Source organism: Balaenoptera acutorostrata, chromosome 15, assembly GCF_949987535.1.
Source record: "Balaenoptera acutorostrata chromosome 15, mBalAcu1.1, whole genome shotgun sequence".
Taxonomy (NCBI): domain Eukaryota; kingdom Metazoa; phylum Chordata; class Mammalia; order Artiodactyla; family Balaenopteridae; genus Balaenoptera; species Balaenoptera acutorostrata.
This window is the reverse complement of record NC_080078.1, coordinates 69111178-69134527: the sequence shown is the minus strand read 5'-3', so window position 1 is coordinate 69134527 and position 23350 is coordinate 69111178. Positions and strand designations below refer to the sequence as shown.

The following is a 23350-nucleotide window of genomic DNA, read 5'->3' as shown; positions in this document are numbered from 1 at the left end:
GGGAGAAGGCATTTGAGGGCACTGACACGTGAGAGAGGATTTCAAGGATAAGGAGGATCTGCTGGGCAGAGGAAACAGCCCATGGAAAGGTATCAAAGGTTTGAGAGGCGGATGTGGGAAAACAGAAGGTATGTCCAAGAAGAGTGCAGCTCAGCAGGGATGCAGTGTAGGGTGGGTGCTGGTGGACAACAGGAGAAGACAAGCTAGAAATAGTCCTGTAAGGCCCTGGGAAACTGTTAAGGGTCTGAGCAGGTAGCACCCTGCTCAGAGCTGCGTTTTCTGGAAGCAGGCTAGCAGAGAAAGCCTAGAGGCTGGACCTAACGTAGCCCATTACGTGGTCTCTCCTCAACCTCACCTCCACTAAAACTGCTCATGCTAAGGGCTCCAGTGACCTTTTAACCAAATCCACTTGACAATCTTTAGTCCACAGTCTACTGTTTGATTTCTTTGGAGCATGAGATGATGCTGGCCATTTCCTCTTTAAAAGTAACCTGAGTTCCTCAAATTAAACAAAGAATTACCATATGACCCTGCAATTCCACTCCTAGGTGTATACCCAAAGGAATTAAAAACAGGTACTCAAACAAGTACACATACATGCTTGTTCATAGCAGCACTATCCACGATAGCCAGAAGGTGGAAACACCATCAACTAATGAATAAACAAATTGTGGTACATCCATACAATAGAATATTATTCAGCCACAAAAAGGAATGAAGTACTAATACAATGTAAATGAACCCGGAAAACATTACACTGAATGAAAGAAACCAGACGCAAAACATCATATTATATGATTTAATTTATATGAAATATCCAAAACAGATACAGTCTTCCCTTGGTATCCACAGGAGATTGGTTCCAGGACACCGCTCTCCCCCACTGCAGACACCAAAATCTGAGGATGCTCAAGTGCCTTATATAAAATGGCACGGTATTTGCATATAACCTACACACATCCTCCTGAATACTTTAAACCATCTCTAGATTACTTATAGTACCTAATACAATGTAAACGCTATGTAAACAGTTGCTGGTGTGCGGGCAAATTCTCAAGTTTTGCTTTCTGGAACTTTCTGGGATTTTCTTCCCAAATATTTTCAATCTGTAGTTGGTTGAATGTGCAGATACGGAGGGCCGACTGTCAATCCAGAAAGACAGAACAAAGACTGTTGGCTGTTGGTTGTCAGCGGCTGGGGGCAGGGAGAAATGGAGGAAAAACTGCTTAATGGGTTAGGAGTTTTACTTTGGAGTGATGACAATGTTTTGAAACTAGACAAAGGTGGTGGTTGCACACTGTGAACCATAATAAATGCCACTGAACTGTTCAAGTTAAGATGGTTAATTTCGTGTTATGTAAATTTCACCTTAATAAATTTTTTGTTTGTTTGTTTGTTTTCTTAAAACTTCATCCTCCCCGTATTTCAGTTCGTCTTTTAGCCCTGGTTCTCCTCTTTGCACTTCCGTCATTCCTTCTTAGCACCTTCAGTAGAAGACCCTCACCTCTCTGGTTTCAGGCTCTGCCTTCCCCCTCTCTCCCATGACTCCTCCTTACCCGCTTCCTCCCCTCCAAGTACTGGTACATTCCACTCCCTCTGCCTGGTGTGCTGGAATCTAATCTCCACTGCTATCCCTTCACCTGGATTAACTACTGGGCTGCCAATAAGATTGGGCTCAATTACCGACTGTGGAGCCCTCTCCAACGGGATAACTCCCTGCTCTCTGCTTCCAAGGCTCACTCCATTAAGGCGACCCTATCACACCGTGATATGCTGATCTGTTCATGAGCCTGTCTCCACCACCAAGCTGTCAGCCACGTGGCCACAGACCATGTCTCTCCCGGCCCTAGACTTCCAAGCCTTGTCTCCATGCACGGCACAGAGCAGGTGCTCTGTAAACATTTGCTAAAAGAATAAATGATGTCAAGGACTGAACAAGGACGACGGTAACTGGAAAGCAAAGAAGAGATAAGTGGTAAAACCCCCCCCGGATCTGGTACATGACTGCAGATGGATATTGGACAGAGGAGGGAATTAAAAATGATTTGAAAATTAAGTCTGGACAATTGAGAGAAACCTTGATACCACTGCCCACAAAAGAGAAGTGCAAAGAGGGAAAGAGCAGCTCTGGGGACATCACTTTCTGTAGGTAAGGCTGTCATCTAGCTGGAGAGAAAGCTCCTTAAGGGCTGGGACAGTCTTTATTGTCATTTCATTTTGCTCCCTCAGAGCCTAGCACGGTGCACGGCACAGAGCAGGAGTTGACCAACTAATTGCTTTCTATCAATGAGTCTCAGGAGAGATCCTGCCAGTTTAGCTCTGCAAACATGCTCTGAACCAGAGGTAAAGATGGAACCCAGTGGCGGGGGGTGGTGGTGGTGGTGGGATGAACTGGGAGATTGGGACTGACATGTATACACTGATGTGTATAAAATGGATGACTAATAAGAAAATAAATAAATAAACATTAAAAAAAAAAGATGGAACGCAATGCGAGGACCCACAGGATTCAAGGATCCCAGAACCAGAAAATGGCACACGAAGCTAAGGGAAAGGTAAGAAAGACAGGACCTGAGCCGCAGGGCCCAAGCTACACGTCACATGGCTACAGAGAGGCTGAGGCACAGACGTTAGGTCAGAAAGGAGATGTCAAATAACCGGTGATTCGTGGTCCAGCTTTGGCCAGCAGGGTGCAGTAGCAAAGAAGTGTCACATTTGGAGTGAGGAAGGTGGTGGAGGCCAGATTACTGAAGGCCTTGTGAGGGAAGTCTGGATCTTATGTTAAGTTCTGCCTATTACGGTAGATATCTGTAATATTCTCTGATGCCCAGGCTGAGTATTAGAAAGTCAAAACCCTTTTAAAAAGAAAAAGCCAAACTTACCTGTATAAAGGCGGTAACATTTTCCTGAGCGGCTGCGGCCACCACGTCCTGCTCGTTGGCTGGCTGACGCCTGGGACACTGGGACCACCACCAAGCACTCAATAGCTGTCCTGGGGTTGTAGGCTCGGAGTTTCACAAAGCCACAGTCAATCACATACACAATCCCGCTGATTGTGATGGAGGTTTCTGCTACATTGGTGGCCACTATCACCTAGGCTCCCCACAGGAAGGAGAGTAAGGATAAAAGTTATTTGGTTCTTTTCACTCAGAATAAACTAATCAAAATCCTAAAAGATTTTAAGATATTTCTGACAGTGCAGAACCTGTGAGAGGCAGTTTGGTATCCTGGATAGAGCATGATGAGTTTTAGGGTCAGGGCACCCTGGGTTTCAATTCTCCCTAAGTGTGGGACCTTGAACACATTACTTAACCTCCTGAGCATGTTTCCTTGTCTCCATAATAATATTTACCCTCTCCCGGGGTTCTTAAGGGGACTGAATGTGAAATATACATGAAGTGATTACAGCCTGGTACCTGGAGTACTTGGCCCAGAGTAACATTCAACAAATGTTAGTTTTCACCTTTTGTACAACTTAAGTAAATCACCACCTTGTACATGTCTGGTCACTTGCTCACTCGCATTCTAACTGCTTTCTGAGGGTCTGCACGTTGCCAGGCACTCTTCAAGGTGCCAGGAATGTATGACGGACAAGAGTCTACATTCCAGTATGAGTGTTTGGGTAGAGAAATAATGAACATAAACAAGAGAGTGACTGGGAAGAAAATGCAACCGGGTAATACTCTAATATTATGTAGTATTCAACGTATACATCACATATTATACTATTATAATAATGGAGTGTGCTACTTCAGGTTAGATGGCCAGGGAAAGCCTCTCTAAAAGATGATTTGGGGCTGAGACCTGAGTAATAAGCAGCAGCCAGCCCTACAGGGATCCAGGCAGAGGAAGCAGAAACAGCCAATGCAGCCAGAGACCAGAGTAAATAAACACAAGACGAGCTTAGGCGGGAGGCGGGGACCAGACCATGCACAGTCTCTGGGCCACGTGAGGGGTTTGCATTTTATTCTAAGGGCACTGGGCGCTGCCCCCGGAAGGTGTGAAGCAGCAGGAGACATGTGCAGATAGCACTTAGAACTTTTTTCGGGCACTTTTACATCGATCATTTTATAAAAAATCTTCCTATGATTTTTACATACTAGAGTCAGGATTTTATGCTATAAAACCATCTATCTAAAAGTTACTGTTATTCATGCTTTACGGCTGAGAAAACTGGGCCTCAGGGTTGAGTAACTCATCCCAGGGCACACGGTAACCCAGGCCTCCTGACTAGTTGGCTGCAGGTCACGTTTGACTGGACAGACTTGAGCTGCTCCGTCCCAGTGGCCAGGAGGCAAGGTGCCCTCTTGCAAGTGGCCTGAAGTTGGGAGGGGATCCTCAGACCTGTCATCCCTCACCTACTGTGTTCTCTGCCACCTGCTGATAAATAGCTACCCTAAGCTGACTTCGGGCCAGTTCTGTACCTTCCTCATCTGACGGAAGGGAAAACAGAGCAAGGCCCAGGGAGGCGATGAACAGGAAGCAGACTGGCTGCCTGCTGGCTCCCTTAAACCGATGCTTCTCACCACGCCCTTCCCCACCCCAATTTCAAGGCCAAGGATGTTTAAGCCACACCTTGAATTAACTGACTCAAACTTGGATCTATAGGCAAACTGATGCTCCAAACAAATGGTTTAGAAACCATTTTGTAGGAACCAATCTAGTGTTCTTGACTGAGCACGATCCACCAAGACAGTCCTTTAAACCAAGGCGGTATCGCGTGACGGAGAAAGATTAGGCAGGAAGAAAAGAAGCAAAGAGAAGTCACCTACTCCAATAATTACTAAACCTTCTGTGGGGCAGGTTTAGAAATCTTTGCAACACATTATTTATTGTGCGCTTTTAGATCTGCTGCACAGAAACATGGACTTTAAGTTCTTAAAGAGACCTTCCTATTTAGCAAGTTTTACTTCAATTTAAAATAAATCTTTCCATATACCCGGACAAAACTGTAATTCAAAAAGATACATGCACCCCTATGTTCACAGCAGCACTGCTCACAACAGCCAAAACATGGAAACAACCTAAATGTCCATCAACAGATGAATGGATAGAGAAGATGTGGTACATATATACAATGGAATACTACTCAGCCATATAAAAAGAGTGAAATAATGCCATTTTCAGCAACATGGATGCAACTAGAGACTATCATACTAAGTGAAGTCAGTCAGAAAGAGAAAGACAAACACCGTATGATATCACTTATATGTGGAATCTAAAATATGGCACAAATGAACTTATCTAGGAAACAGAAACAGACTCACAGACATAGAGATCAGGCTTGTGGTTGCCAAGGGGGTGGGGGGAGGGAGAGGGATGGACTGGGAGTTTGGGGTTGGTAGACACAAACTATTACATTTAGAAGGGATAAACAACAAGGTCCTAATGCATAGCACAGGGAACTATATCCAGTCTCCTGGGATAAACCATAATGGAAAAGAACATATGTATGTGTGTGGCTGAGTCACTGTGCTGTACAGCAGAGACTGGCACAACATTGTACATCAACTCTACTTCCATAAAAAAAAATTTTTTTAATAAAATAAAATAAATCTTTCTAGTGGATCGCTAAGGAGCACCAACGTGATTATAGTCCTTGGTCCTCGGGTTAGACTCACCTTTCTGACAGTGCGTGACACCCTTTCAAACACTTTCATTTGCTCAAAGGAAGGCAGTCCCGCATACATGGGGAGAACCCGGAGGTGCCTCTTCATCCCGGTCCGACCCAGTGCTCGAGCCTGCTCAATCAGCATAGACACAACAGTTTCTACCTCTTCCTAAAATCATCGAACCAGGAACCAAAGAAAATGAGATCAATTTGAAGCATGTCATTTTATCACACTGCAAGAAAATGAAAGTTGGGATGAGGATTTTAAATGTGGTCAGATTCATGACTGTCAGAGCCATCACGTTCCACGCTGGGGTGGTATTTAATCAAATGCTACCGAACAATGGTGCCGACGGGGGTGAAAACTTGCAACTGTCAGGTTAATCACTGAAATCTACACTATCTGCGGTCAATAGAAGAATTCCTGATACACCAAAACTATGACTTTCACTGAGTTTTTTTTTTTTTTATGCTCTGTGGCAAACAGCGTGGCATACATATGGACAAGTTGTGGCATACAAAATCACGGTAAGCTTTCCCTAGAAAAGATCACTGAACCGTGGAAAACGTTTGACAGTGGAAATGATTACAACTAGAAGGTAGCTCTGAACAGGGCTACAACCCTGCGTGAGCATTCGGGCTTGTTCAGTTGTTTCTCCAGTGATGTGCCTACTTGTCCCCTCCAGGATGAGCTGCAAAGGTATCACTGGGGAAAGGGGCTGCAGCGACGACAAGCATGCGCGAAATGTACCTCGTGCAGTATTCAATTCTGGTATCACAACGGCCCACTGAACTCTCTAATTTACTCTGGAATTGGCTAATAAATTTAAAATACATTTAACCCTCTGCAGACAGAACAGGCAGGAACTAATGACTCTCTGGCAATTGAGTTAATAGATGAATGACATCAAACAATTTTTTATGCAATCAAGTAACCACCAAAATACAATAAAACATGAAATCGGTGGCTAAGTAAAGTAACAGGCCTCTGTATAAATTCTGGTGCTGCCTTAACGTGTCTGTTCACCACAGAGAAAAGGTCCGATGGAATTACCTGGCCAGTGAGAAATGCTAATATGTCTCCATCTCCCTCTGTCTGGTGAATTTTCATCACAGTTTCTACAGTTGATTTGATATAATCTGGAACAGGACTGAAAAGATGTGTGAGATAAATTCATCACTAGAAATAGGCTCATTAATTATAGATCAATTACCCTAGTAATCTGGCAGCGAAGCCTCGTGAAAAGTTAACTTTGGGCCTGCCCAGCAGGTAATCAATATATGAATAATTATTGATAAAAAAAACATTCATTCTTTTTTTTTCTTTTTTTAAATGCGGCATTCAAAAACAATCCGTAATTACATGTAAACTATGATTTTTGGCTTTATTTGCAGAGACATAAAAGCAATAAATGCATGCAAATAGATGTCCTATCTTGAGCATGCAAGGATGCCTAGCCAGGGAAACTGGATCTATGGTCCCAGTGCTGAATCCCACACTCTTTCCATTTCCCCTCCTGACCACTGGCAGCATGTCTGACAGGAGCTAATGGGTGTCCTGTCCCACTAGAATCACTCAGAAGTCAAGCCCACAACTCTCTGCATTCATCTGCCACTGGCCCAGGCTCCTGGTCTTTGTCTGTCCAGTGAGTAGGGGTAGGAATTAGGATGACTCCTTCCTGTCCAAGGAGGCTCCTCCCGAAAATGTCAACCAGGCCTTCTTGCTAAGGTGTAAAGAGCTGAGAGCCAAATGATTCAAATCACTAATACTGCCCAAGCTGACAGACAGCCTAGTAAAGCCCAGTTCTGACAACTATAGAACCCTCCTCCCTGCGACACTGTTACCATTTTGCTCTTTCCAGCTGAGCCCACGGACCACAGAGTCATAGAAACCTGCACATCAGTATGGAGAGTTTAAACTAAATCCAGCAGTGATACTGAGCAGGGTTCCAGAACACCCTGTTGATGATGGGAGGTGCAAAACACACCCGCCCCTCCTCAGCAGTCTAGCACATCGCCCTCAGAGCCGCAAGCAGATGCAATTGCTTCTCATCCCACAGAACAGGCCTAGTTTTCTAATCGCCCTCATTAAAAATGCAAGGATCATCAAACCTTTGTAGATAAAAGATATCCACTGGAAACGTTCGCCCTTCTACTGTAAGGATCACGCACGTATCCCTGGCTGGGTCACTGGTGTCATTTTGATTAAAGAAATCCCAAAATTTCTAAAAGAAAAAAAAAAAAAAAAATTCTTCATTCCTCTCAAAAAAAAAAAAGGTTCATAGTAACTCATGGAAAGTAAGAAAACAATATAAAACTGGCAGAGCAGGGGGTGGGGAGTAGGGATTGGATATATATAATACAGACTAGGGGTTACAAAATAATTATTAAAAATCATATTTTTATTATTGCAATTTTGGAGAATCACATGTCAATGACAGACTCTTTATTGAAGACTTGATAGAAATGATAAAAGTTAGATTTCCAAACTGCATTCAGCAGTGCATCTGAGTCAACATGCAGCTGTGCTATTGATCTTAACCCACCCACACCCGCCCCCCCAACCCCCATATTTTGTTAACAGAAAATTAGGTCAGAAGGTGTAACTCAAGTTAAATATGGATTAAATCAGGTTGATGTGTAGCTCTGATCTGGAAAGCACAGCTCTGATCACACAAGTTATCAGTGTATAGAGGAAGCGTGTACGTCTATGAACAGTAGATGTGTCCCTGGTAGCACAGTTACAGATCTGCATGTACTCTATATGTACGGGGACAGAGTCCTCTCCATCTTTACATGCCCCACAGGAAGTAGCACAACACTTTGTATGGGGCAGGTCGGCAAGCATTCACTTCTCTGATGCTCCCACAGGACCCTGTTGAGAAGAGTGGCTCTTGGCAATTCCTCCCAAATAGGTGGCCACGTCCTCTTCAGTGGCACTTGACCACCAGACCTGCAGTCTATAGGGAGGCCTGACGTGAGAGCGCTGGCCAACGATGGGGGAGGGAGACTCCACCGAAGATGCCCTCTTGGGGCATGTGACCCAAGACACACAGAGAAGTTGAGACCGAGAAGAACCGAGTGACCAAGCCGGCGGGCACGGAGTGCTGGAGGGGGGCTGCTGTCTAGCTGCAGGGGCCCAGGCATCCTGTAAGGTGGGGCACGCCATTATCTGACTCTCAGTGACCTTCCCGTTCCCCTGAGGCCTGGCCCGGCATCACTTTCTCTTCTCCTAGGAGGCCTGGCCATGTGATCCCAAGGCCTGTCTTCTTTAGTTCCCAGGTATCTTCCCTAAACACACCCACGCCTGCTCCTGGGAACTGGGAGCCCAGGGGTGCCCTGAGGACCTGCATCGAGCACAGTGTGAAAGGGCTTGGAGGAGCACTTCTAAAAGAGTCCACTGGATTGAACTACAAAATAGCTGGATGCTACACGTTAACCTCAAAGTTGTGTTTGAAAAGAGTAATAAGCACAGGCATAAAAAAACCAGCCTCAGGCCAACAAAAGAACTGCGCTGTGCTGTGAAGAACCACACGGCACCACTCTCCACGCTTCTTTCGGGTAAGTTCTCTGCAAGTGACTTCAGCCTTCCTGTGTCCTGTGGTGTGCACAGCATGGGCACGCTACAAGTGATGCACAAACAAGGGAGAAGAGACTCCACCCCACTCCCCCAAAGAGTGAATAAGCCAGGGAGGAAGGCGTGCAAAGGACCAATCATAACATAAACCGAGGCCCAATGACTGGATGACCAGAAAAGAGCCGCGAGTTACAATTCGGGGAGGAAGAAAGACCAATAATGACTGGCTGTAGGGAGGGCTTCCTGGAGGCAGCAGTATCCCCTGGCTAAGCCTGAAAGGATGAGGACGATTACTACCAGCTAGGAAGGAGAAGAGGTACCCCCCTCCTAGGATGACAGCAGAGTGTAGACTAAGATGTAAAGGGGCCCCTGATGGAGGAGACAGCTCAAGGTCTAGGGCAGGCCCGTCTCATCTCTGAGTTGGTCGTCTTGTTGACAAAACGGATGAACTGCTCTCTACACCCTGCAAGGCTGTTGCTCCTATAAAGTGTGTCTGACTGCACTTGGCACAGGTCTGGCCTCGAACAGTACTCAGTAAGTGATTGTAGTGATCATTCTGAAGTGGTCCAAATGTCATACTGCACAGGCACTTTATTAGATGGGCAAGACAAGGGCAGCGAAGATGGGTGTGAGGTGATCAGACCTGTTCTGCATCCCTGACTCTGGAGGCCATTCTGGAGAAGGGCAGGGGCGATCAGAGGTTGGAGCCCAGCCGACTAGTTAAGGAAGCTATTACAACAGCTCAGAGGACAAAGAATGAAAGCATGAACGGGGGCAGTGTGAAAGCAATGCATTCCAGAAGTGTGACAGATGGGACCTGGCCATTGTGAGTGTGAGGGCACACGTGCATGCTGGGGACGATGGAATTACTTCTTACTCCATCAGGGGTAAAAACTTCCTAAAGCTAAAAAAAAAACCACACACACACACACAAAAACACAGAAGAAGCAACTTCCTAAAGCAATGGATGTCCTGAGCCCAGATGACTATGACAATGAGAAAGGGACCGCCGTAGAGCCGCTGAGAGCCACGAGTTTGCAGGAGTTGCGGGTCTATGAGTTTCATGGTCTGTGACTAGCCCGCTGTCGGCAGCCCAGGCTGGAGCGAAGGTGCCCAGTTAAGAGGCCAAAAGTGGAAGCATCCGCTGAACCAGGGGCCGTGAAGATGGACAGCCTGGAGAAGGAAGAGCAGCCAGCAGAGGAGCCTGGGGAAGCCATCAAGGAGGTGGAGAGAGGGGAGAAGGCGGAGCTCCAGAAGCTGCAGGCGGAAGAGGAAGATCTTAAAAAAAGGCTTGGCAGACAGGCTTTCTGGACCAAAAAGGCAAGCAGAACGGGGAGGAGGATGAAGGCTTAACGCTGTTGTGAGAGGAGACGGCTACACCTTCTCTGTTAAGGAATCTGTGGTGCTGAGGGGTAAAGACAGGGAGTTACTCCTTCAAGAAATCAAACTCAGCATTAAGTGAGAAGGCATGAGATTTTTATCCTTAAGATCTTTATCTTTTATCTTTATTTGGAAATACAAAATATGGATTAAAAGCAAATAAATATAGTATCAACAGTGTATGCATCTTGAGGCAGAATGAAAGACCAGGAGGAGTGAAATGGGTTTAACCCACCTAGAAAATAAAGAGTTTAAGTCAAGTTTCAAAGACATGGATCACACTGACACAGACACATGGTGAGAAACATAAAATGACATAGAGGAAGAGGCTCGTCTATGAAATGGAACGTAAACGACGTGGACGTCTGGTGCACTGCCTTCCCAGCTCACCAGCTTCCTCCCGGCAGCGGCTCTGATCTGACCCACAGGACTGGACCCCAACAGCCACGCCGACATGACCTGCCCACCCCTGGCCCATGCAGAATGGTCCCAAGTGGATTCCTGACCCCAGCAGACCCCAAATTCCTTCTCGAGGAATCTGAAAAGAGAAATTATTCTCTCTTCAAGCTGGACCTGTGACAAAAAACTGTGGGAGTTGTCAGTGATCCTATTTTCTGCCATGTGAATGGAAGCCAATAAAAGAAAAACAATACCGTGTGATACAATGGTCAATAACTACTTCGTAATTATACCCGGTCATATTCTGTAACTGCTGACTTAATTAGGCTTACAAACAGCTAAACCAATCAAGGCGACTATTTGATCAGCTCCCGTCAAACTCCACTTGCCTCTGCCTCCCAGCTGCCGTCACTGGTGTCTTCACCTGCAGGCTGGGCCACCCCAGACCCTGAGCAAAACCAGAGCGGGTGGTATCTATCCCTCCAGGCAGTGGAGCTTGGAATGAGTCCGTTGCCCACAGACCCAGTGGCCGGGGGACCGGGGATGAGCTCTGGCCCCCCTGGGCCTCCAGGGCAAAATGTTACCTGAGCCACACCCACTCCCACGCCCACACACCCCTCCTCTCTCATCCGCTTCAGCCCATTCCTTCCTCTTCCTCGCTCTCTCTCACCTGGGAACACATTCCACGCCCCACGTGTACCCACACCCACCTGGGTCCCCCCTCACTCACACACAGACCTCACTCCCCCTCACTGGCCGAGCCAGGAAGGGATGAAGAAAAGGACGGCCCGAGCCCACCCAAGGACCCCGTGAATGCTGCTGACATCCCGGCAACCCCTGCGTCCTAGCGCACTCAAGGTGTGACACAACTCCTACATTCCACTTCCCCACCTAAAAAAATCACTTCCAGGAAGTCCGTCTCTATCAACGACAGTAGGCAGAAAAGAAAGAAGCTATGTTTTTAAATCTCCATGCCACACCAAAGGCAAAAAAAAAGTAAGCAAGAAGTAAGTATTAACAATGATTCTAAAAAAAGACTTGGATGTTATAGATTTCAAGCACAATAAAAACTATTGGGAATAATTTTTAAAAGGGGGGTGGTGACGAACATAAGGGGTAAAATAGAGAAGATGTTCTGGGCAACTTAGTCATGGAGGAGATCACAGGAGATGAGGTCAGGTACAGCCCTCAAAACAGCATTCCAGCCAGTATCATGGGTGAAGGGCGTAAGAATTCATTAAAGAGGGCAACAGAGAGCTTTAACCCAAGAGTTATGGTGGGCAGGCCTAAGACAACAGACCCCTACAGCCCGTGAGAAGGTCCGAGAAACCGGCCAGGGCACGTGCAGGCATCTCTCTCAGCCATGCTGAGTGTTTTCTCCCTCCAAGTTGTTCTACATCCCGGAAGCCACAGGGATACCAAGCGCCAGGCCCTTTTCATCTCAGCTGCATTACAGAACTGCCCTCCTGACTGGGATCTCCACATCTGTTCTTTTTTTTTTATTATTTATTTTATTTTTTTATTTATTTATTTATTTTTGGCTGTGCTGGGTCTTCGGTTCGTGCGAGGGCTTTCTCCAGTTGCGGCAAGTGGGGGCCACTCTTCATCACGGTGCGGGGACCGCTCTTCATCGCGGTGCGCGGGCCTTTCACTATCGCGGCCCCTCCCGCTGCGGGGCACAGGCTCCAGACGCGCAGGCTCAGCAGCTGTGGCTCACGGGCCCAGCTGCTCCGCGGCATGTGGGATCTTCCCAGACCAGGGCTCGAACCCGTGTCTCCTGCATTAGCAGGCAGATTCTCAACCACTGCGCCACCAGGGAAGCCCTCCACATCTGTTCTTATCTCTTCTACACAGCACCCAGAGAGATCTTTCTAGAACCCAAATGCCATCAGGTCACTGCTATGCCTCATTCTCTGCTGGGGCTCCTGACCAGCAGGGCGAGTCCTTCCTCCTTCACGCGGCCTGTAAGGCCTCCCATCATCTGACCCCTACCAGCCTCTCCATTTGAATCTCCCATCGCTTTCCATTCAACTAAGACTCATTCAACCCAAAGTCCCTGCTCCGTTGTGCCAGACACTGTTTTAGATGAAAGGGGATAACATAGAGTCAGTCAGAGTCCCCGTCTTCATGGTGCTTACATTTTAGTGACGGGAGACATACAATAAACAAACACCCGGATATGCATATGTTAGCTAGTGAGAAGTGCTAAACAGAAAAAACGAGGAGAGTAAGAGAATGGAGAGCGACAGGGACACTGTTTTAGACGGTGGTCAGGAAAGGCTCTCTGGGAGCCAATATGTGATCAAGACTGGAATGAAATGAGTGCAAAGCCATGAGAACGTCTGGGGTAAGAGGGGTCTAGAAAGAGGGTTCCCCCCCACCAAGAGCAGAAGCATGCTTAGGTTTTTCTGAGGAACAGCAAGGTGAGGCAGGAGTGTAAGGAGCACTGAAGAAGCTGGAAGGAGGCAGAGAGGTGACCGGGGGCACATCACCCCCCGTAGGGGACCACAGGGCCCCTTGAACACATGGTTTCATGCCCCTGTGGTTCTGTGCATGTTTAGGATGCACTGCCCCACCCCTGCCCTTCTGGCGAACTTCTGTGCATCTTTCCAACCCAGGTGGGATGTCCCTCCTCTGCGAAAGCCTCTGGACAACCTCCAGATGACTAGAGAGTGAGCACCCCCTCCTTGGCTGTCTCAGCACCTTGAACAAAGTGAACCGCAAATATCTATTTATGTGTCTGCTTCCCGGAGAAGTCAGGAGTGTATGAATCACCTGTAGCCACAACTGTGCTTCTGTGCTGTGTGTGTGTGTGTGTGTGTGTGTGTGTGTGTGTGTGTGTGTGTGTGTGTGTGTGTAGCAAATGGTCAAAATTATGTGTTGAGTTGAACTGCTGTCTAAACTAAAATATTAGTCATTGAGAGAAAAATGGGGGGGCGGTTTGAGGAGGGATGGAGTGGGAGGTTGGGGTTAGCAGATATAAATTTTTATATATAGAATGGATAAACACCACCTGCCAACGCAGGGGACACGGGTTCGAGCCCTGGTCCGGGAAGATCCCACATGCTGCAGAGCAACTAAGCCCGTGCACCACAACTACTGAGCCTGCGCTCTAGAGCCTGCAAGCCACAACTACTGAGCCCATGTGCCACAACTACTGAAGCCCACGTGCCTAGAGCCCGTGCCTGGCAACAAGAGAAGCCACCACAATGAGAAGCCCGCACACCACAACAAAGAGGAGCCCCTGCTTGCCGCAACTAGAGAAAGCCCGTGCACAGCAACGAAGATGCAATGCAGCCAAAAATAAGTAAATAAATAAATTTATTAAAAAAAAAAGAACGGATAAACAACAAGGACCTACTGCATAGCACAGAGAACTATATTCAACATCCCATGATAAACCATAATGGGAAAGAATATTAAAAAGAAGAATATATATATATTTTTATGTATAACTGAATCACTTTGCTGTACAGCAGAAATTAACACAACAGGGGCTCCCCTGGTGGTGCAGTGGTTGGGAATCTGCCTGCCAATGCTGGGGACACAGGTTCGAGCCCTGGTCTGGGAGGATCCCACGTGCCGTGGAGCAACTAGGCCCGTGCGTCACAATTGCCGAGCCTGCACTCTGAAGCCCATGAGCCACAACTACTGAGCCCACGTGCCACAACTACTGAAACCTGCACGCCTGGAGCCCGTGCTCTGCAACGGGGGAGGCCACCGCGGTGAGGGGCCCACGCGCCGCAGCGAGGAGTGGCCCCTGCTCACCGTGGCTAGAGGGAGCCCATGTGCAGCGGCAAGGACCCAATGCAGCCAAAAACAAATACATAAATAATTTATTTTTTTATAATCTTAAAAAAAAAAGAAATTAACACAACATTGTAAATCAATTATACTTCAATTAAAATTTTTTTTTAAAAAAGGGAAAAATAATGTAAACTTAGCCATAAAAAATTATAGCATGGAAATTATTATATGTACAGGGAAAACTTCAACTGTACCCCCAGTATAAATGCTAAAGTCATAAATTCAAGAAATATAGCCTCCTACTAGAGTAATAAAAAGAAATTGCCTGTGTAGGGGAAAACATAGTATGTAGAGAAACAAGACAAATAGGCATAATTATGAACTCAATTAATTACAGGCTAGTTTCCACCCACAAGCTGAAAAGGAGTTTCCTCTGATCACATGGAATCTAGGACATCGATGGTCCCATAAAGAAAGTAGGCCATCCTGCCAAAGATAAGCTCTTGCTGCAGGTAGCTTCCCAAGGACATGTCCAACAATCCCAGTGCTAACCGGGGACAGAGGGCGAGAGGGGGAAATGCTCATACCTCTGCATCCAAGGTGGCTGAAGCCACAATCAATCGAAGATCCCCTCGCTTTTTCTGAATCTAAAAAAGAAGACATAAAAAAAGACAATGATAATAGTGCGATACTTACAGATGAGATAATCTGATATCTGAAATTTATTACAAATAATCCAGTGTGTGTACTTTTTTGTGGGGGGCGGGGGGGGAGCTTAAAGATGAAACAAGACCAACCACAAATTGATAACTGTTAAGTCATAGGTGAAAAGGTGGCTCATTAGACTATTCTTTTTAACTGTGTAAGTGACAAAATTTTCCAAGATAAAAAGCTAAAAAAAAATAATTGGATAGAGAGTATAAAGGAGCTTTAAAACCTGAATCTGAATTTACCAGAAGTAAAACCATTTTTTCCTGACACCTGGGTCTCTGGATAGTCAGAATCTATGTATATACAGTTAAAGTATGAAAAAATACATCAAAAGCAAACAAACAATAAATGATAACACCAAGACAGAAATATGGACAAAAGATACTAACAGTTATTCAAAGAAACAGATGATCAACAGGCATAGGAGAAATGATCAAATAAATTATAGCAAAAATGTGTAACAACGAGATTATTTTTTCATCCTTCACATTGGCAAAGATTTATTTTCAGTGTTAGCAAAGATTCAGTGAAATAGGCCCCCTTGTTATACCATTCCTCAGAAGGCAATAACCTGGTGGGATAATTCCTCATAAGTATCAAAAAGTCTAAATCTTTGGCCAAGGAATAAATTAATAATGAAAATAACAATAACAACAGCAGCTAGCATATACTAAATTATGTGCTATTCCAGGGTCTCGGAGTACAGTTGTAGAGTATACGCACTGCACAAAGAGGCTAGGGGCCTCTGAAATCCAGCCCACCTTCCCCTCACCCAGCTGTGGACATCCTCCCAATGGGAAAGTTACCTCATAGTCTATTTGTGGCCCTGTGTCAGGCGCCATCCTAATAATTTTACATTTTCTGAGTTTAGCCTCACAACAGATTATGTCATAGGGCAGCTCTAAGAGAACACTCTTCAAAGACAGAGAGGTTCTGCCCAATGCAGTAGCCACTAGCTACATGTGCCTATAGAGCCCTTGGAATATAGCCAGTGTGACTAAAGAATTGAATTTTTTATTTTATTCCATTTCAACTAATTAAAATCTAAGGTGGCTAGTGGCTATCAGATAGGAAAGTAAACCAGCACAGAGAGAGAAACTTGTATCTGTCCCATTTTAGAGATGAATAAACTCAGCAGAGTCAGATTTGAAGCCAGGCAGTCTGACCCAGAGTCCATGCTCTATCACCTCTTTCTAGACTCCTGTGATTGGGAATTTGTCCAAAGAAAACAACCAGAAAATACAGGAAGGGAGTAGAGGATGCAGGTAAGATTGAAACAAAATTGGCTGTGGGCTATAACTGTTGAAGCCAGATGATGGGCACATGGGGGTCATTAAATCCTTCTCTCTACCCTGGGGTATGCTTGAAATCTTTTATAATAAATAGTGAAAGAATGAAAAGAAACAGAAATGCAACATATTTAACTACAAGGGTGCTCCCTGCAACATTATTTAAAATAACTTCAAACCTGGGAGCCATATAAATGCCTAAGAGTAACGGACGAGTCAAATACTTTATGGTAGAGACGTGATTATAGAGCCACTAAAAATAATGTCTTCAAAGAATATTTAATCACACAGGAAAATGATCTTGATGTAACGTTAAGAGAAATACGCAAGAGACAACTTAGAACATACAATCCAATCCCCACTTTGCCAAAACAGACGCATGTACACACACAAAAAGATGCACAAATTAAAAAGAAGAGAAGGAAACATACCAACATTGTACCGGTGACTGTCTCTGAATGAACAGGATGACAGACGATTTTCATTTTTTTCCTCCGTATTTTGTTGGATTTTCTAAATTGCTACAATGACTTTCCTAATCAAACAACAAACGAAACAAAAACAAAAGCAAAGCTATACCTTTTTCAGCAGGCCAATGGCAATGTCGGTGTACAAGGTCCTCTCGTGGGCTTCATCCAGCATGATGGCACTAGAATCAGAGGGACAATCTCAGTAAGCATCAAACCAACCACTGCACAAGCCCATCCAGACCATCAAAGGGACTGCTGGGTATTCAGACCATCAAAGGGACTGCTGGGTATTTAGCCCCCATGCGATCACCTTGTAGCAAAAGTAACGCTAAATAACTCCTCTTTGACAAGGCGGTAACTCTTAAGCTAATAAAAATGGTGACATCAACATATCTTGGTGAAGAAAATGGTGTATTTATTGCGACTTCTAAAGAGTTTTACCACCCACGCTGGATTCCAACAGGATCTAATACATGATTTTAAATTCCAATATAACATGTAACCCCACAGAGCACATAAAAATCGGGACACAGCCCACCCATCCAAAGGCTGTTAAACTGCAGAAAACAGCACGAAGAGGCACGTGGTCTCAGCTGTGCCACGTGTGTACCAGTGAGTCAAATGTGATGCCCTTTCCCAGAATACCACAGAGCCTGAGTGGGACCACTTTAACGCCATGAGCAATGGACAGAGACACACAAGGATAGGGAAAGTATAAATAATTGTTTGGACTCTGCATATTACACTCAACAAAATGCTGCCAGGTTCTGTGCTGTGCCTCTGCTGTCACCCTCCAGCAAGATAAAAACAAGTCAACAGACTGTTCAAATAACGACAGGGATTTTAATGAGCCCAGTTTTGACTGTCTGTAAATTCTGAAAAGAACATCAAGGGTGGTAACAGCCAAAGTAAGGAGAAAAGCTTTGGGAAAGCTGAGCATGGTCGCGAATCCCATCTATTAACACAAATGCTTCTCAATCTACTTGTGTACTTTTGAAACTTTAGGAAACTTATCAAGGGAAAAACACATTTACCTGTATTTTGTTAACAATGGATCAACCATCATTTCCCTGACCAGCATTCCATCGGTCAGAAACTAAAACACAGAAACACAAAGGTTTAGAAATATTTCAAGAAGTTCAAGTACAACCAAAACACACACAACCTCATCACCAGTGTGTGTACAAGACAATTCCCACCAAGGACTGTGAGAAAATGCCCCAACATTTTGGTTATCAAGCAATGGAATGGTTCACAAACGAGATTTCGAAGATGGGATCCTCAGCTGGGGCTTGCAAATCTTTTAGCAAAATTTCACATGCATTCGCTCTGTGAGCACTGGCTAAGCCCCACTTCCTCTGAGCCTGTACCACTGGTACTGCTGCTGATGAACAGGCAGTGAAGACAAACCTGTGTCTGCCCAGGGGGATGCTGTGAGTCTGAGATCACCGTTCCTACAACATCCCCAAAGACCGTAGACTTGCAGCTCTTGAGGTTATTAACCTCAACTTCATTTGATATTATTTTAGGGAGGCTGGATGGGGTTGTGGTTAGAAACACAAGCTATTGTGTCAGGCTGCTGGGAGTTCCAATCTCGGCTCTACATCTTATTAGCTGTGTGAACCTTGGGCAAGTTACTTACCCTCTCTGAGCCTGATTACTCATTTGTAAAATGGAGAGAATAAAAGAATTCACCTCACAGGGTTATTGTGAGAATTGAGTGAGACAGTACATGTACAGTGCTTAGCACAGGCCCTAGCACAGAGAGAAAGCTCAAGAAAGGCAGCTATTATCATTTAAGCTTAATGAATGTTTATAAAATGCTTCAGAAAAATGCAGTAACAACTAGATGCTGTTATTCTCACCCAAAAACAGTTCAGTACTTTAACAAAGTTAAACATGTCCCTCACACACTGTATCTTAGTATTTTTACTTTTCGTTTTGTTTTTCAAAGCAGGGTGCATTTCCATCATATTTTTCTTGGACCTGATACAAGCTGCCACATACACACATAGGAGTGAAAATGAGAACTTGCCACCAATGACAGACCACCAGTCAAGAATTGGGTGCCCTGAAATTACTACCCAATGGAATACAAAACTTTTCACGAAAGACCCTCTAGAAAGAATCATTTGGTAATGCAGTCCACTGAAACTTATCTAAAAATTAGCTCGTGTAAATATATTTGATGGTATAGAAGAATAACCCCTTTACCTAGCAAAATGAATGTCAAAGGTAACAAAATACAGAAACTTAGAAAACAAGGCCCACATTTTTACAAATCACTACATTTAGATCATCTATTTTCAGCTTTCCTCTGTTGCAAGCTGAGGTAACTGAGTTTCTAACAACCAATATTCATTTCATCAGAGCATTTTCATTCATTGTTTACAGTACTAGGGAGACGCTGATTCGCACAGTGGTATACACAGTGGACACTGCTGAGTTGATTTACACTGATTACTATTGGTGCTAATTATTTTACTAGTAGCAACGAGGTCAAAGAACACACATATAAAATCCATGATCATGTGAAAATGGGAAAGTTCTAATTAGTGCAAATAACATTTGTGAATTCTACACTTTATCAATTTATACTATTGGGTGGGCCAAAAAGTGCCTTCGGTTTTTTAATAAAAATAAAAGACATATTTTTCATTTTCACCAAGAACTTTATTGAACAATGTGTTCACCGTTTTGTTCCACTACCTTCTGCCATTTTTCAGGCAACTTCATAATTCCATCCTCCCAAAACTTTTTATCTTTTTGAGCAAAGAACTATTCCAGGTGCCTTTTACAGTCTTTCAGGGAACTGAAATGTTTTCCATGAAGAGAATTTTGTAGGGACTTCCCTGGTGGCGCAGTGGTTAAGAGTCCACCTGCCAATGCAGGGGACACGGGTTCTAGCCCTGGTCAGGGGAGATCCACGTGCCGCAGAGCAACTAGGCCTACAAGCCACAACTACTGAACCCCGCACGCCTAGGGCTCATGCTCCGCAATGAGAAGCCGGCGTGCCACAACAGAGTAGCCCCCGCTCACCACAACTAGAGAAAGCCCGCGCCTAGTAACCAAGACCCAACGCAGCCAAAAATAAATAAATAAATAAATAAATTTATTAAAAAAGAACGAATTTTGTAAAGACCGAAATAAATGGAAATCCAAAGGTGCAATGTCTGGTGAATATGGCGGATGAATCAGAACTTCCCAGCCAAGCTGTAACAGTTTCTGCCTGGTCATCAAAGAAACACGCAGTCTTGCAGTATCCTGATGGAAGATTATGCATTTTCTGTTGATTAATTCCAGATGCTTTTCATCGAGTGCCGCTTTCAGTCGGTCTAATTGGGAGCAGTGCTTGTTGGAATTAATCGTTTGGTTTTCTGGAAGGAGCTCATAATAGAGGACTCCCTTCCAGTCCCACCATATACACAACATCACCTTCTTTGGATGAAGACCGGCCTTTGGTGTGGTTGGTGGTGGTTCATTTTGCTTGCCCCACGATCTCTTCCGTTCCACACTGTTGTACAATATCCACTTTTCATTGTCTGTCACAATTTGTTCTAAAACCGCAACGTTTTCATTACATTTAGGTAGAGAATCACATGCGGAAATACGGTCAAGAAGGTTTTTTTCGCTTAACTTATGTGGAACCCAAACATCAAAGCTAGTCACATAACCAAGCTGGTGCAAATGATTTTCAACGCTTGATTTGGATATTTTGGGTATGTCAGCTATCTCCCGCATGGTATAACGTTGATTGTTCTCAATTATTGTTTCAATTTAATGTCTATCAACTTCAACCATCTACCCGACCATGGAGCATCGTCCAGCAAGAAATCTCTAGCACGAAACTTCGCAAACCACTTTTGACACATTCGATCAGTCACAGCACCTTCTCCATACACTGCACAAATCTTTTTTTTACGTTTTTACCTTTCTTGAAATAATAAAGCATAATATGCCAAAAGTGCTGCTTTTTTTTCTTCCATCTTCAATGTTAAAATGGCTATACAAAAATTCACCAATTTTGATGTCTTTTTAACACACGCTGATTATGATAGCTGTCACATACAATTTATCAAAATTGTCTCGAGTGAAGTTAAAGACAACTAAGTGCTACTAGAGCCATCTTGCGGAAAAAAATGAACAAACCTTTTGGCCCACCCAATATTTGTTCCTGTTTTTAAGTCTTTTACAGGTAAGTTTCTATATTTAGTGAGCTAGGTGGATTGGTGGGAAAACAATAAAACAAACATGAGAAAGGTCAGTTTTGAGTTCTGGTTCCATCACCAATGCGCATGTAATGTCAGGTAGGTCATTCAGCCTCCCAGGTCCTCAGCCTCTTCATCTGGAGAACCAAGGGGGCTTAACTCTACTTCCAAGGTCCTTTCTGGGCTAAGATGCGAGGACTCGGAAAGAGCTCTGCACCTCCCAGCAGATTAACTTCCCTGAGGGCCAGGATGCTCTCATACACTTTCTGCCACAGTATCAGTGGCTCAGTCAGCAGCGATGGCTGCATGTTTTTATCTCCCCCCAAAGAATCTTCCTTATTCACAATAGGAAAAGCAGCTCCGCACCTCACCTTAATTCTCGTAGCCAGTGGGTTGGTGCAGTCATCAAAGCGGATGCAGTAGCCCACCTCGTGGCCCAGCACCGCACCCCTTTCCTCAGCCACTCTCCCTGCAACCTTTGGGAAGAAAGATCATGCTGAAAATAGAGACACAGAAATTACTGCCCAGAGCACATACTATGGAAAATCTAAAGGTCACTTATTTTTTAAATAGTATGTTGAACACAGTGGAAAATGAGAAGAGAAGGGGCAGGTTATTAGAAAACTAGTGTGATAAACTTGGCAGCTATCAACTTTATGTATCTCACCTCATTCTATAATTGACTTGAGGCAACTTATAAGAATAAAAATGGAATCATGTAAATATGTTACAGATCAGGATCAAAGAAATTACAGACAAAATTCAAAAGATCAAAGTCAATGAGAAAATTTTTAAAACACAGATACGCCTAAGTTATTTAAGTTGAGCCACAAATTCAACTCTAGATTTCCTGGTGGGTGAAGCAAAAAGGGAAAAAGAAATTTCAAGATTCACCCTATTCCTAAAGCTTTCTTTATCACACCAACTAGGGACAAATTTCCATGTCTTCATGCCTTGAAATAAAACAACTTCCACTGGACCATGAAGGCAAGGGAACAAGAACGATCAAATTCAATACTTGGCCATGTTCATTTCTCTTTGGAAGCAAAAGAATAACTCTCCAGAGCAAGATAATCTAAAACAATTTGCAACAGCGTCCCAGCTACCGAAACTATTAAAAGGGGAAATAGAGACAAGAATGCAGGTTGAAAACTTTTCAAAAGGCAGATGAGAAGATTAACAAAGGATCCAAGTTAACGTAATAAAGTAAAAGTAGAAAACAAAATACATAATGTATTATGAAGACCATAAACTACAGATATATTTTTCACTTACCAGTAGATGACAAATAAAAGGTGAGGGTAGGAAAGAGAAAAAAGAATCCAACCGCAAGATCTCCTACTACTCCAGAAGGCCATTCAAAGGCTATTAACTTATTAATAGAAAATATCCGAAATACTGAACAAACATAAAAGTGGAAGAACAATAATGCTTATAATTTAGTTTACCTTGAAAGAAAAGAGAGTTTAATGCTCACTATGTAAACTATCTAACTAATAAAGAACCAAAGGGAAACAAAATTATAGAAGTTTCCTGGGGACCCGGCCCACCAACCAACCCCCATGCATCTCATCTCCTCCTTTCACAGGTGAGGCAACCTCCCCATGGAGTCCCTGCATCCTGAGTTTGGAACGTGAGCTGACACAGGAGGTGTCCTGAGGCAGAGCTTCCAGCTACAGCCACCGGGCCGCAGCAGCCCCAGGCTCAGGAGCCCAGAGGCTCCCTGCACGCAGCTCTGCGAGCCTCGCACACTGGGCATTATCTGACCATTGGTGTTTACGAAACTGAAGAGGAGATGAAGATCGGAAGTGGTTCTGCCGGATGACTTGAAATTACAGATCTAAAAGGCCAAGACAGAATCCATCATCGAGCAGCTGGTGTACACCATGCAATCTTTCAGAACATCTTATGAAACCAGAAATTCATCCTACACTGCTCTCCCTCTGGAGGTTATAGCT

General features: G+C 44.5%; 1 protein-coding gene across 3 annotated transcripts in view; it reads right to left on the bottom strand.

Moving 5' to 3' along the window:
- Positions 1-23350, bottom strand: part of DHX35 (DEAH-box helicase 35) — a 71563-nt gene that overhangs the window by 27201 nt on the left and 21012 nt on the right. For 2 of the 3 annotated variants that reach the window (XM_007193117.2, XM_007193119.2), the window contains exons 5-12: positions 21764-21868; positions 18219-18280; positions 17294-17363; positions 15302-15361; positions 7724-7836; positions 6666-6762; positions 5622-5780; positions 2883-3093 (exon numbers count right to left, since the gene is read on the bottom strand). In XM_007193117.2, coding sequence (XP_007193179.2) covers positions 2883-3093; positions 5622-5780; positions 6666-6762; positions 7724-7836; positions 15302-15361; positions 17294-17363; positions 18219-18280; positions 21764-21868 — 877 coding nt within the window. The remainder of the gene's footprint in view (positions 1-2882; positions 3094-5621; positions 5781-6665; positions 6763-7723; positions 7837-15301; positions 15362-17293; positions 17364-18218; positions 18281-21763; positions 21869-23350) is intronic. The other variant, XM_007193118.2, reaches the window with a different exon arrangement.